The sequence below is a fragment of the Vicugna pacos genome, chromosome 21 (assembly GCF_048564905.1).
Source record: "Vicugna pacos chromosome 21, VicPac4, whole genome shotgun sequence".
In the NCBI taxonomy this organism is placed as follows: domain Eukaryota; kingdom Metazoa; phylum Chordata; class Mammalia; order Artiodactyla; family Camelidae; genus Vicugna; species Vicugna pacos.
The window spans coordinates 7661718-7676507 of NC_133007.1; the positions used below are offsets into that span (position 1 = coordinate 7661718).

The following is a 14790-nucleotide window of genomic DNA, read 5'->3' on the forward strand; positions in this document are numbered from 1 at the left end:
AGTATTTTACTCTTGCAATAATAACTATTAAATTAAATGATAGATCTTTAAACTTATCACATAAGATGACTTTCACTCCAAGTTATATTAGAAACTTCATTTATATATTTGAAAGTGAATATTCAGATTTAACCAAAAGTCAGAGTGACCTGCTTCATTGAATTATGGTAGCTGTTCGGACATCATTTATTAAGAATCTATCTTTTCCCCCTTGATTTGAAATACTTATCATTCATTTAACAAAGTTTCCCATGCAATTCAACACACCAACTTACCCTAGTTTAATATTTTTCTCACATATGCCACAGGGGCCCTCTGTGGCATCCCAAAGTTAGATGAAGGCAAAAGAACTTTAATTAGAATTTAATAGGAAGTTTGTAAAAAAAAAATCCCAAAGTTTCACACAATCTGTTATCAGAAGCATTCTAAGGAAACTTGCTCTCTTAACAGAGAGGAACCAAATCTAGTCCTATTACTAGCTTATTTTTAATAATAAAATTCATTTACCTAATTATGTTTAATCTAATGTCAGCCTGACCATGCACAGAACTCCTTTTTCAGGGCTTCCTTTCTACAAACTTCCCATGACTTTCTGTATCCGTATTAGTTTGTCCTTTATTTTTTCCCATCTAGAAACAACTAGCCCTAGGGGCCCAATCACTTTATTTTCCCTTAACAAAATGCAATTCCATTCTCACACTTCTTTTTTTATTACTCAAAACATATTTCATAGTTTCCTACCATATACTGAAATGTTTCCCCCATTATTTTTAGTAGCTTCAATTACACATCCAAATTGGAATCCTCGATTCTTAAAAATCTCAATTTCTCAATTTCTAAATTTCTAGTGCATGTTTTAGTGCCTTATTTTGTTTGGGAATGCCCTAGCTATTCAACTATTCAGTAAACTCCCATCATTTAACTTAACTCAGCACAACTCCAAAATTTCAAGTTACCAAAAATCCGGAGAGATCATTTTTAAGCAGACATTCCCAAAGCACAATCATTCCCAAAGGGTTCATCCAAAAGCTCCCATCTCATTTGCATTCAATTCACTTGTAAGAATTTACCAAGTTAATTTTTTTCTTTCTGCTGACAAACTCTGCAACAGAAACAACATGAACCTACTGACCTTCAGTAAACCTGCAAACAATAAAAGACATGTCCATATTAATTATACCAACAAGCTTAAGCTAGCTTAATATTAGGCATCAATTCAGTATCGAACACTTTCTAGATCACATGAACCTGAAATTTGTTCTGTCTAGCTTCTTTCATACTTAGAGGTTATCTGTAAGCACTTACTCTTAAGTCAATTAACTAGAGCTCATTTACAAGTTAATTTTTTATTAAAGACATACAAAATCAGGGATCTCAATTTTCCAGCTAGAATTAAAAAAAAAATTCTTTTTCCCCCTTGAGAGCCCAGGGAGATCATGTCCATCTCAAATACACAGGATGAGAAATGCAAATTCCTCCTCTAACTGCTCTTGCAAAACCCAAGCATCTGGCTATTTTCAGGATTTTTTTTCCCAGTTCCCAAATATCTACAAGACAATAACATATATACCATTCACTCACATTTGCATGCCTCACTTTCAGCAGAACCAGGAGGAGAGAACAGGGTTTGGACTCAGCCATGGAGATTTTCACACACACATCTCCCAAGATAAAAGCCAAAATGCAAAATATAATAGCAGGGCCATTAGAGGCCACTGTTGTTCAGATCTCAGGGAGTACTGAGTCCACAGACAGTGTTACAATAAAAAATATCACTTTCTTTCCTTTATGGGAGTATAACTGAAGATCTCTTGCAAAATATATCCTAGGGAGACGAGACTACGATGAACTGAGCTCTGATCATTCATAATTGATTATTCATGGCTGATGTTATCAAGTATCAAGCAAATGACAATCCAAAATGGTCTCTCAGGGTCACAGTTTCCTAGCTCCAAAAGGGAGATTCCCAACCAAATCCCCATGAAGCCGACGCAACAGGGAAGGATGCCCTGGGTTGTCATACTAGGAGCCCTGTTACTCATCAAAGATGTCTCAACCAGCAAGCGAAAGTGCTGATACACACACTTGCAAACAACAAGTGTGGTCCCACAAAGCAAAGATCAGATGAGGTGTAGCCCCAAAATTTCACTTCCACTTCCAGATGGAGGCTTCCAGAGTGGCCTGGCTCCCGAGAGAGAATGGACCCAGAGTGGCTCCCAATGAGCCCAGAGCAGCTCACTTCCCGGAAGGATACGAGGCCAGGTGGATGGAGCTGGTAGAATTTTCCCATCCTGCACAAGCTGGAGTGGTTCACCCCAAAACGACACACACAAAACCACAACCAACAAATAAGCTACAGTTGCACAGACAGAGAATCAGAGGGTGTAGCCTAGAAATTCTATTTCTACTTCCAGACTGAGGCCTCCAAAAAGACTGGCCCAGCTCCAGAGCGGCTCGCAACGAGCCCAGAGCGACTCACTTTCTGCAATAATAAGCCTAGATGAAGTGGAGAGAATTCCCAGCCTGCACAAGCTGGAGCAACTTACCTCCAGGCAACAGTGAATGTGGACGGACTGCAGCTCCGGACGTTTCTCAGCTCCAAACTGCCTCGTGCGGTGGGGTGGCTGGTGCCTGTCACGGAGAATCCCTCCTGGTTCCCTAGAGCAAAGGGAACCTCCGGCAGCTGCTGGGACCCAGGGAAGTGGCAGCCCCTGGCCAGGGTTGACCCACCACGGACACAGACTCCTAGGCTGGCTTCACCAAAATTATTACCCAATACAAACTCGTGTGCCTGACGCACAGTGAAGCCAAAGAAACCAAAATGATGGTGTTCTGAGCAGAGGAAGGTTTATTGCAGGGCTGAGCAAGAATTGGTGCTCGTGCCCCAAAAACCTCAAACTCCCTGAAAGGGTTTCAGCTGTGCCTAATTCTCTGATTGGTTGGTGGTGCTCAATCATTAGGCACCAGAAGGTCTGCAGGCTATCGGCTCATGATTATCAAGTAGTTAACTTCTTCCACTTGGTGGTAGTTTTTAACCATCTGAAAAACTCCAAATATCATCGCTCCAACCTAGAGTGTCACAGAGAGATACAGATGTGTTGGTTTTATTCAGGAAAAGGGAGCCATTACTTCCAGGGGTGGCAGAGGAGTAAATCATTGAATCATAGAAAAGGTTTGAAGGACACAGGTAAAATTGGGGCTGGTGGAGATGAGTATGTGGATGTGGAGTCAAAGTTGTAATTGAAAAGTCATTCCAGGTTTTGTTTGTTTTTACTTTTTTTTTTCTTTTGATGAGGGAGATATTCTCAGAGCTCTAATACACAGGCATTTGTGTCGAATCCCAGTGGGTTCATAGACCTCATGTCCATTCAGACAGATCGGTTTGGTGGAGGTCCCTGTGGAGAGGCTGGTGACGCTGGTGTGCACCTGGTTTGCTCTCCTTCCCGCCCTCCTCCCTCCCCTCTCTGTGGCCAGTGGTCCAGCAGCTGTGGCACTCTGGGGACCGTGAGGGGACGGGCGGCTGCTCAGTGGAGCAGGCCCAGTGCAGTGAGTTCTGCTGCTCAGAAGGCTACCAAGGCTGCACTAGTGGACGGCTTCTGCCTGGGAACCCATGAATGGTCTGCCCAAGGCCTCCCCATCCATCCGATTGGCTGGTGCAGCCTAGGACCTGAGTGTGCTGACAGCCAGGGAGGAAGGAGGTCGGGTCACGGAGCTGCTCACCCACTCACTGAGCCTTGTACCTCCCTCCCAGCTGCTTCATTCTCTCCGCTATCCAAATCTCCTTTTCATCTTAGGATCATCCCAAGTCATCTGAGAGTGGCTGCCTGAGCCACGTCACAAATCTCTTAAGATGTTGCCTGCCTGACCAGGCCTCCCCTGACCTTTCCCTCAGGATAGGCTGTAAAGCTACATTCCAACCCTTTTATCTTTGGAGCTTCCTTGCCTTCAGTTTTTGCCTAGAGATTTCATCGTGGCAGAAGGGAAGTGATGATCCCGCATCAGCCTGCCTTCTTCCAGATTTACTGAGCCCCATCCCCAGAAGGATGAGTCTATCTTACAACTTTAATACAAAAATAAATCAAACACAGCTGTTAAAAGTAATTCTAACATGAGTGGTTATGGAGTTTCTGTTTGGGGTGATAAAAAAGTTCAGGAAACAGTGGTGATGGCTGCACAACATGTGAATGTAACAAGTCACTGAATCGTACAACTCGACGTGATTAGAATCGTAAATTTTACATACAATTACAGATATTTTACCACCACAAAATTTTTTTAATTTGTCAAATATGCAGCTATGTTGCTTGACACTGTTTTCCCTTCTAGTCTTCTGCCTGTTGGCCTTGGGGGGAGAAAACCATACGTGCAGCATGGAAGCCCCTGGGCCTTTGGTGGGTGCCCTACGGCAGCCGTGACCCAGCCCCAGAGCTGGGAGGATCCGAGTGCGGCAGCATCTTAAGAGACTCAGCCGCCCAGGTCGCTGCTCTGAGACCACGCGGCACCCTTTCCAGTTAAGGGGTCAGAGCAGGGGCCTCAGCAAGCTTCCCCCAGGGCTCTGCTCACAGCCAGGCGTGTGTGTACCTGTGCATGAATTCCTGGAGGGACCTCAGCTATTCTCAGCCAGTTTGGGTATAATTTAACTGAGAAAAAAAAAAGTTTTGAAATATAGAGTCACCAAGTCAAAATAATATAACCAGGCATACGTGGAAAAGTTTTGTTTCTGCCGTCACCCCGACTCCCTCCCAATGGGAAGCCATTTTTATTTGTTTTTTATGGATCCTCCCCATGGCCAATATTTTATATTACCACTTTTTTTTCCCTCATGTAAAATTCTCAAGTCTTCATTTTTTCCTCATTTGATTTCCTCCTCATTCACTGTCACCAGCTCAAGACTCCTCCTCAGATGGGGGTACCGGGGGCCACATGGGGTGGGAGAGAGGCAGAGGCAAGGGGCAGGTGAGGGGTCTGGTGAGACCCTCGGTCTCTAGGCAGGAGCCTGGGGTTTGGGGTCTTCTGATCATCCTGGAGCCCTTTGGTGGGGCCCTAAATGTTTGAGGAAAGAATTCAGAGGATGTTGTGAGGAGGGCCAGGCCTCTGCTATAACTTCAGGATGTTTAAATTAGACCCAGAACACAAATCTTCTCAGGAGAGTGATCTTTTGTTGCAAATAAGGATGTGATTCCCAATGGGTAGAAAACCCCTGGCCCAAAGCAAAACCCAATTCAGGTGGATGTATAGCTATCAGGATGGGCTGAAGAAGAGAGAGACCTGGCTTGTACCTGCAGGCTAGCGCTGGAGCCTCGTGCTCCTCCAGGGGCTCAGGTGCCCGTGGCCAGGGCTGGATGACCTGGGTCTTCTGTGGAGACCTGGAAGGTGATCTCAGATGGCCAGTGTGATCCAGCCTCTGGATGCTTACCCCTGTGAAGACTGGAACTGTCCTGCCCACGGGGTGGCATTGGCCTGAGAGCCAGGGAGCTGGGGTAGAGGCTCCCTGCAATTCCTATGGGGTGGGGGCACCTGGTGACAGAATAGAGAGGAAGGTGGGAAGCCAAGTGCTTCCCTGGAGGCCTGGGCAAACTGTCCCCCAGAGACCAGCCACCCTGGAGAAGGACGTCCCAGGGAAGCAGGCTCAACTGGGGTTGTGGGGGACAGTCTGCTGGAGAGAGGAGTGACTTCTGCCATGATTAGGGCAAGAGCCCCAGGTGGGTGCTCATCTAAACTTCAGGAAGAGTTCATGGCTGCCCAACAGATAGGCTACAAAGCAGAAAATATTCTTAAGGATATTCATGGCTGAGGGGGAGAAGGATATAGCTCAAGTAGTAGAGCAAGTGCTTAGCATGCATGAGATCCTGGGTTGAATCCCCAGTACTGTCATTAAATAAATTTTTTTGAAAAGACAAAAAACGAGAAAAAAAAGGATATTCATGGTAAGTGTGTTTATCTCGAATGTATTTGAATTTGTTCGCTGGACAACACTTGGAGAATGTTGAGATTTTCACAGCCTGCAAGAGGCTGCTTTTGATGATCTTGCATTTCAGAGATTAAAAGATAGAAGTGCCATCCTCCACCCGCTCCCATCCTCCATCCAGGACCTCGCCCTGCCTCAGGAGTCCTGCCTTAGGAAGAGTTCCAGAGACCCCTCCCTGCAGACTGAGTTGTGGCCTCCTTGGCTATACTGCTACAGTGGCTGTAACAGTACTGGTTAACAGCAGGAGGCCTCTCCCTTCAGCTGGGCCCTGTGTGTGGGAGAAGTTGAGAGGACTTTGTGAGGAGGGCCAGGCCTCTGTCTAACCTTGAGTTGTTTAGTTAGATCCAGAACAAAACTCAACAGGTCAACATCATACTTACAGGTTCTATTTCCTCCCATCTAAGTAGTAGCCTGTTAGCCCCTTAAGCAAAGGGAAAAGGGGGGAAGGCAGAGGTACCCCGAGCTGGCCTGATGAAGCCCTTTCCCACTCACACCCCCCGGCAAGACGCAGACGAGAGATGAAGGCAGGTGGTGCGGGAGGTCTGTAGGTGACGCTTGGTGGCTGCCCAGATCTGTCCGGCCATCCCCCCTCTAAGGGTGCATGTGGAGCGGGGCCATGGGAAGTGTATGTCCGAATACTCTCTCGCTCATTTGTACAGTTTGCTGGGGCAAATGCAAGGTCAAAATGCAGTCCTAGGTTGATGGGGCACCTGGTCCCTCAAAGAGTCACGAGCAGTTATTGGGGAGGGAGGTTCCAGACGCAGGGAGAGGCAGTAATGGGTGGAGTAATGGGCTGGAAAGGGCAGGGAGAGGTGGCGAGAGAGGCGTTCTTGCTTCTGCTTTTTCTCATTGCTGTGCTGTTCAAGAGCCCCAGCCTTAGATATTGGTGGTTTGGGCCTCTTACCCCGGAAATTATCAGTGGCCTCTGAGCAGCACTTTGAAACTTGAGTGTAGAAAGTAGGATGCAAAGGTTTTGTTTTTTTTTTCAGGGGTGAGGGTGGTAATTAGGTTTATTTATTTATTATTTAATGTAGGTGCTGGGGCTTGAACGCAGGACCTCACGCTGCTAAGCATGTGCTCTACCACTAAGCTATGCCCACAGGATGCAAAGTTTTTATCATGGAAGAAGCTTCTCTCTGAAGTCCATGCAGAAACCCCAGGGACAGCGTAAGGGTCTGGAGATCTGGAATGGCAAGGCGCAGCTTATGGGGGTGATGGTGTCCAGGGCACTGTGTAAGTCAGAGGCCCATGGGTGGCGGGCCTATGCTGCTGACCAGGGCTCCGGCTCTCCCCTCCCTGCCGCCGTGGGCCTAGACGGTGCAGTGAGACCTGTGGCCCGGGCTCAGGCTGGAGGACTGCGCTCCCAGGGAGAAGAGTGGAGGTGGAGGAGATGGCTTCAGGCTGCTGCGGGTGCTGTCAGGAGAGATTGGCCTCAGGGTTTTGTTCCGGCGGCGGACAACCGGTGACAGGGCTGCAGCCGCCTGCCCCCTGCCGGGGGTGGAGCTGTTCCGGGTGCTGCTACAGGAAGTTCTGCTGGGGCAGCGCCCTGGGCTCCGGGCGCCCGGGGGCCCGCTGCACAGCCAGCTGTGGCCGGGGCTGGACGCGGCCCTGGGACAGGGACACAGTGTCCCTCTCACACATACAGAGAGCGTGCCGTCCGCCTGCATCCCCTCCAGTCCTCCCTTTGTCCCGGTTCTCGGGGCATCGCTCCACACTTCTCCCCTTCCTAACATTTCTGCTGGGGTCTCAGCTGACGATGTGGTCCCCAAACTATCTTCTCTTCCCTCCTCAGCTTGTTAGGGTCTCCGCAGGCGTCACTGTGGGGGACTGAACTGGACTGGGCGTGGGGACCCCAGGGGCCGGGGCAGTGGGGGCAGGCAGACTGCTTCCCATCATTGCAGGGCTCCTTCCACCTCAGGGGGCAGCAGTGGCTACATGTCAGCCCCCTTCCCTGACAAAGGACACAGCCTGCCTGCATATGAGCTCTGACTGAGGCCGCGGGGGGCGGAGGGGTTTGTCAGCGCGGAAGCCGGAGGGGAGAGGAGGCCGGAGGACCTCGGTGTTGGACATGGATGTCCTGGGTGATGAACGGGAGCGTTCACTCCCAAACCCACGCCCAGCCGCCCCTTCCCCAGCTAGAGAACGGAGGACCCCGCGGGATTTCTATTTCAAATTCCTCCTTTATTTTGACATTGACTTGGTGGTGACTCCAAGTTATCAAAGATGCGGGACCAGATGTCCGTAGCGGGAGCCGTGCAGCCGAGGTGGAGAGAAACGGCGGAGAGAACCGGACGCTCCCGGCCTCTCCTCTTCCTGTCGAGGGTGCAGGTTGGAAAGTGTCCAAGTGGTGTCCCAGGGCACAGACTCCGCGGCCAAAAAGCACAGTGTGGCTGAGTGGGGGAGCGTCCTCTTCCACAGGCGAGGCCCTCGCAGCGTCAGGGAGGTGGGGGTGGGGTGGGGGCATCTTGAGCCTGTGCCCTGAGCAATGTGGGGCGGTGGGCGGACAGCCGTGGCCCGCCATCTCTCCAGCGCCCTAAACCCAGATTCGGATTTGTGGGTTGGTTTAGGCTGGGAAAGCTAGAAGAGGCAATGGGATTGCACGTAAGAGGAGACGGGATTGCACAAGATGCTTTTCACTCAGGGACCCAACAGATCAGGGCCAAGAAGCAGGGGAGAGGTGACGGGGTCCTCCTGATTTCTCCAAAGGCAGGATGTAGAATAATTTGGGGGTGAGGAGGGACAGCCCCTGCTGGGGTTGTTTGGCTGTGGAATTCCAGGGCAGCAGGGCACTGGGGCTGGTTCTCAGGAAGCAGTGAGGGCAGCCAGGCCCAGCAACTTGTGTTAAGGGGGAGTGCTCGGTCCAGGAAGGGCTGGCGGTGGGATGGGGCAAGTTGAGGCTGCTGTCCTGAACTGGTCCCTCCCGGCTTTGAGATAGAGCTCATAACCCCCACCTAGAGCTGCCTCCCGGGAGAAGAGAAATGTTATTACCATTCGAGGTCACTCAGTAGGAGAGTCAAACATGTTCGCTTTTCACTGAGAATTAAAATTGTTTTGCTTGCTCATCCGTATTTTACTGTGGTCCTTCACCTGTCAACATGCATCCCTGCACCCAGGGTCAGGCAGCTGGCAGGTGCAGCCCTTGCCAGGATTAGGACAAGAGAGAGTGGTCTGGCTGGCAGAACTTTTCGGGGTGTCTTGGCTTTGTGGAGCACTAAACGGCCCTTAGAGTTTATCTGGGCAAATCTTATTTCCATGGAGAAAACAGGGTTGCAGAGGAGTTAAGTGACTGGTCCTAGAGCTAATGAGTGACCGAAGTGTGACTGGACCCCAGGTCCCCTGATTCTCAACCCAGTGAGCCTCGATTACAGATCGAGATGCAAGGTGACAAGGGCCCAGAGTGATGCAAAAGGCCTGGTGAATTCTCTTCCACCTCCCCCTCCCCCGGCCACACCCTGCTTTCCTCAAATGCAAAATCAAGATTTCAGCAGAGGGGCCAGCTCCCTTCTGGCCCCACGCTCTGCAGCATTCAGTGACTCAGGAGAGCCTTAGAAGGCGGGGAGCCCCCTCACTGCAGAGGCAACTGGAAAACTCACCAGATGCATTCACTCACACAGCTTGAGGCCACAGCTGAGCTGTAAGTGGGAGTTGGACTTGGGGCTTGAGTGACACAGCAATAAAGAGGCCCTCGTCAGAGGCTGGAGGGTGGGGCAGCGGAGGGAGGGCAAGCGTGGACTCTTGATTGCTAAGTCAGGTCCCTCCAATCCTCAGCGCAAAGGCTGCTGTCCCTGCTGGAATGAAGGGGTCCTGTGCTACAGCCTCATGGCTGGTTGACCAAGTAGAACACCAGGTGTCTGGAGGGGCTTACGCGGCTTCAGCGCCGCAGCATCGTCCCACGGGGGCCTCCGCGGGCTCCTCCTGTGCCAGCCAGCTGGTCGCTGTGCAGACTGGCTGCCACCTTAACCGCCGTTTGCTCGCGCTGCCTGGAGTCTGATTTTTCTTTCTAGCTGGTACATCAGCGACCCTTCCGCTCTGCAGCTCCCGGAGATGGCAAAGCCCCGGTGTGTGCTGGTGGGAACAGGCGCGTGTGTGCACACCTGGGGACACACATGTCCTCACAGTGCTGCGTCCACGCCCAGCTCTTAGCCTGGTGGGCCAGGGCCCCAGAGACCATCAGCAACATCTCCCTCACTAAGCTGCTCCAACTCTAGCAACTAAACTTGGAAAAGGTTCTCCAGCAGGCACAGCAGGCTCCCGAGGCCAAGAAAGAGGATTTGTGGGGAGGCAAGGTGAGACAGTTACCTCTGGGGTGCATTTGCCACAAATAACCTCATGCCACGGCCTTTAAAGTCCTGTCACCATGTTCCACGAGGAAGGGGGCAGTTACAGATGGGTGTGTTCAGGAAGGAACATCCAAGTTGGAACAGCGACAGGGGCTGCCGTCTCTTTGATAGCTGAAGTACAAAACTAGATTGTGAACTAGCTCTTGGATCTGTTTTAGCAAGCAAGTCCCGAAGAGGTCCCTTTCACCCCCGCCTCTCCCTTCTCAAGTTCTGCAGTGCCTGAGTTCTCGCCTCTCCCCTCGCCCTTTGCCCCACCGGCTCCTTTCCTCCCGCAAGGACTCCGGAAGCCTCAGGAGCCTTTGCTTAGCTCTGCCTGGTGTTCCTTCCTCTTCTCACAGTCCAGCAAAGCCAGGGGACGGAGGGGAGTGAGAGAAGAGTGGCGGTGCTGGCACTGGCCACAAGAATGTCGCAGCAGAGAAACTGGTCAAGCTGCCACCCTGACCTGTCAGGCCCCCACCTCTGGGCTGGGGGGCCAGGCCCTGCCCTGGTTCTTGATGGCCTTAACAGCTTGAATCCAGGTGAGCCTTCCACGGAGGGGCAAGGGAAGCCAGAAACACTGAGACGGTCCTCGTGGGCGGTGGAGGGTTCTTCCACTGCCCCCAGTGCTCCTGTGGGGCAGCAGCCCTGGTGTGCGTTGTGGGGGATAGGGGTGAAAGGGGTTACACGTCTGTACTAATAGCCCTTGGATTGGTGAAGGCCTCACGCCCGGAACCTGGCCACGTCACCGGGTAACTCTGGGGCGCTGCCACTTTGAGGGATGGGGGTCCCCCCTCTTTGTAGTACATGGGAGCAAAGGAGAGCCTCTCGCCTCCGCCCCCATTGGGCACCATGTCGGCCGTCCGTATGTAGAAGGGGGAGCTGTACGGGGGGGAGCAGGTGGCGCAGCGGCTGGCGGCCACCCCGCACGGCTGGCTGCAGGGCTCGATGGTGAGAGGCTCCAGGCTGCCTCGGCCGTCCAGGGCTTGGGAGCTGCAGGCATTGCAGGTGGGGCCTCTGGGGTGCGCGCACAGGTCATGCTCCTCCTCCTCCGCCTCCTCCTCCTCGTCAGCATCCTCCGCTCCGCCCTTCTTGCAGCAGTAATACTGAGGGGAGAGGGGGGCGAGATGTCTGCAGGCTGAGTGCTCCCCTCGGGGGGCGCACAGGCAGCCGCGCCCCTGCTCCACTGAGGACCCTGTGCCGCGCACTGAGCTGGTGCTGGGGAGAAAACCCCAGCCTGGCAAGACCAGCACTTGCCCTCTTCCTTCCCACTACTTCCTAGTATGTGAACTCCAGGCTGGGGTTGAGGGAGGCAGGCAGGCAGAGGGGGAGGGACACAAAACCACACTGAGGACAGGTTGGGGGTGCTGGGGGCTGCGTTCAGAGTCTCTCCGGAATGATGTCCTTCCCACCACTCCTGAAATCTCCGACATGCAGGAGACACGACACAATGACCCAGTATTTTCCCAGCTCATCCCCTTTGGGTGCCCGAAGTGTGGCAGGGGGTGGGGGATACATAGCTCCCTGCTGACCCCCACAACTCCCAGCCCCCTTGACTCACACCTCCCACATTCCATGGCCTTGGGCTTTGTCACCCCCTCAGTGGGCCTCCAGGTTCTGCCCCCGCCATGGGGAGGTGGTTTGCTGGTGGCCTCTGGCCGCAGGCCCAGGGGACTGACCTGGAGCCTACAGTAGCAGAGGACAGCGATGATGCAGAGGAGGATGACCGTAGCTAGGATTCCGCCAGTGATCACAACCGTTCCCGCTGTCATCCGCCCGATGCCCCATCAAACTGCAAAGACGTGTGCGAACAGGTGAGGGGCAGCTGCAGCTGCCACCCTGGGCACGGGGCCAGGAGCCCTCCTGGAACTTTCTCAGCTGGAGACACGGGGAACTTGAGAGCAGGGAGAGCCCTGGGCACTGGGACACCAGGGGTTTCCTGAGGACAGAGCAGTCGGGCCAGCCTAACCTGCGGGGCTTACAGCTGCGGGAGGTGGAGAGCAAACTGAACTTGTAATTCTGTTCCCTGTTTCTGTCCAGTTTCAAAGGTTCTTGCTGTCATTTCTGCTTAAATTCCCTTCTCCCTCTCCTCCCCCTCTCCTCGTATCATGCTTGGCCCCGGCCCCCTTCCCCGCACCCCATGATGCCAAGACGCAGAGAAAATAACTTCTGTTTACTGAGGGCTTAGTCTGTGTGAGGCACTGTGCTAAGCCCTCCCCTGGTCATCTCAGTTAATCTTCAAAATAACCTTTGGAAATAGTTACCAATGAGCCCTATTTCACTCACGATGAACTGAGGCTTGGATAGATGTGGATGAGATTCCACCCAGCCTGGTTCCCCACAAAGGCCTTGCTTTTCATCACCAGCCTCCAGGGCACAAACTCCAATGGTCCCTGAGCCCTTGACCCAGGTGGAAGGGCCAGGGTCTGCACCTCAGAAGTTCACCTGGTTCTGCCCTGGCTCCAACCCACACTCCTTTTGCAGGGCATCTCTCCTCTCTTTCCAAGTCTGGTGGACAACAAGGGCAGGGCAAGCTTAGGGGGAGCTGCAGGTGCATTCTGGCTCCTGGACGGGTCCTGCTAATGGGGGCTAACAGGGCAGGGGCACGCTCTGGATGTGAGGCTGTCTGATGGCCAGCTCCCCTTTCAGGTCACTGAACAGGGATTCCTGAACCCCCAGGCACACAGGGACCAAGGCTGCCTCTGCCAAAGGAGCAGGAGGTTGAGAGGAGACTTGGCATCTTGAGGACGGAAGAATGACTGTGAGCACTTACATTCATAAAGGGAACGGTGACCTGCAAGACAACAAAAGGGACGGAGATGTTGGAAGCGGAGTGTTAGGCCCTGTAGAAGGCGTCAGGGTTAGACTGGTCCCTGAGCTCCACCTCACCTCATCTTACACTCTCACCGCCTGCTGTAGCATCAATCAGCCTGTAAGTCCCAAATCTGAGTCTCCAGCTGCTAGTCGTCAGACCTGTCACTTGGATGCTCCAGACTGGCACCTCGAACTCAGTTATTACAGGCTAAGTCATCACCCTCTCTCCAGATGGGCTCCCCTACCTCCGACCCCTGTTAGTGGTTCCACCAGAACAGCCAGGAAGGGGTTTGCAGGTTGTCCGTTATTCAAAGGGCAAGTGGGGGCTGGAACACAGGGTGCTCAGGAAGCCATGTGCCCCACTGTGCTCACCTGGGGAAGGGGCACCTCCTCTTCACCCAAGGACACCACCTGCTCCTCACCATTGTGCTCCCACAGCCTTGTGCGCACCTGGCACTGCTTTGAACTCACTCAAAAGTGCTCACAGTATGAGCAGCATCTGGGAGCTGGTTAGAAACATAGCATCTCAGGCCCCGCCACAGGCCTGATGAGTCAGAACGTGCATTTTAACCAGGTCTCAGGGGATTGATCTGCATCTTAGAGTTTGGCAAGACTCTGGTGTCTTCCCCTAGCAGCCTAGACTTTGTCCTCAAATTCTTCTTTGGCCTCCCCCAGTCTTCTCCACACCAATGAAGGCTGTGCATGGCGTACCTGCACTGGTGCAATGCTTTCCTAACTGATCTCACAGGTTTTGTCTCTGAGCACCCTCTGTAGAGCCCACAGTTAGCCCTTCCTCGTGCCCCTGCACCGCTCTTACCCCAGAGCCTTCCTGGCACCACACTGCCTGCAGGACACACTTATCTGGGCACAACTTTTAGATGGAGCCTCAGAAGCTTTGCCCGCCCCCACTTCCCTGCAGGCCCACACCCGTCTATCTTTCCTTCCTCACCGCCCACTGTCCTTCCTACATGAATCCTCTGCCCACCAGGCAGTCCCAATTCTTAAGAAGCTCATAGCCTAGTGATGAAAAGACACTTAACATACCCTATGAACCAGAGATGCACAGACCAGGGGCTGTGGGAACACAGAGGAGGGGGCAGCTAACTACTCAGGGGAAAGTTCCATAGAATGTGTTGTGTTTGAGCTGAATCCTAAAAGCTGAGTGTGGGGGGGTGGTTTGTCCAGGAGACCAGATGGAGAGGGCAGAATGAAGAGTCCAGGGGTGTGGAACACAGGGGTTTCAGGAACTAACTGTCTGGACTCTGGAAAGGCCAGGGTAGGCACCAGCTGGAGAGGTGGTAAGGCAGGCTAGGAACTGGGGGGTAACTCACTCGGAGACACTTGGGGCTCCTGAAGGGTTTCAGGACGGGAGGGTGTGATCTCTCTCTCTCCATCTATTTAAATCCTGCCCATCCTTCAAGTCCTTTGGGATCAGGAGTTGTGCCTTATACTGTGTCCTATCCCCCTGCAGTGTTACACACAGTGCCTGGCACACAGCGGGCACTTAATAAAAGTTTGGTAATCATCTCACCATACAGTGTTTCTTTCACTGGCCTGGCAGTTATGATGCTGATCTACCACCAGGGGGCAGCAAGTTGTATTGCTCAGCTCACATCCTGTCTGCAGACTTGAGCATCATCCTTCAAGACCAATTTGACTTTGCACAGATGCCTGGTGAGCCATGCTTTAGAG

General features: G+C 52.5%; 1 protein-coding gene across 4 annotated transcripts in view; it reads right to left on the reverse strand.

Annotated features, from left to right (window-relative positions):
- Positions 1-8128: 8128 nt before the first annotated feature.
- Positions 8129-14790, reverse strand: part of LOC102528545 (protein FAM163A) — a 59986-nt gene continuing 53324 nt past the window's right edge. For all 4 annotated transcript variants that reach the window (XM_072946023.1, XM_072946022.1, XM_072946019.1 and 1 more), the window contains 3 exons: positions 13058-13078; positions 11964-12076; positions 8129-11390 (listed from right to left, as the gene is read on the reverse strand). In XM_072946023.1, coding sequence (XP_072802124.1) covers positions 10968-11390; positions 11964-12056 — 516 coding nt within the window. In that variant the 5' untranslated portion in view covers positions 12057-12076; positions 13058-13078 and the 3' untranslated portion in view covers positions 8129-10967. The remainder of the gene's footprint in view (positions 11391-11963; positions 12077-13057; positions 13079-14790) is intronic.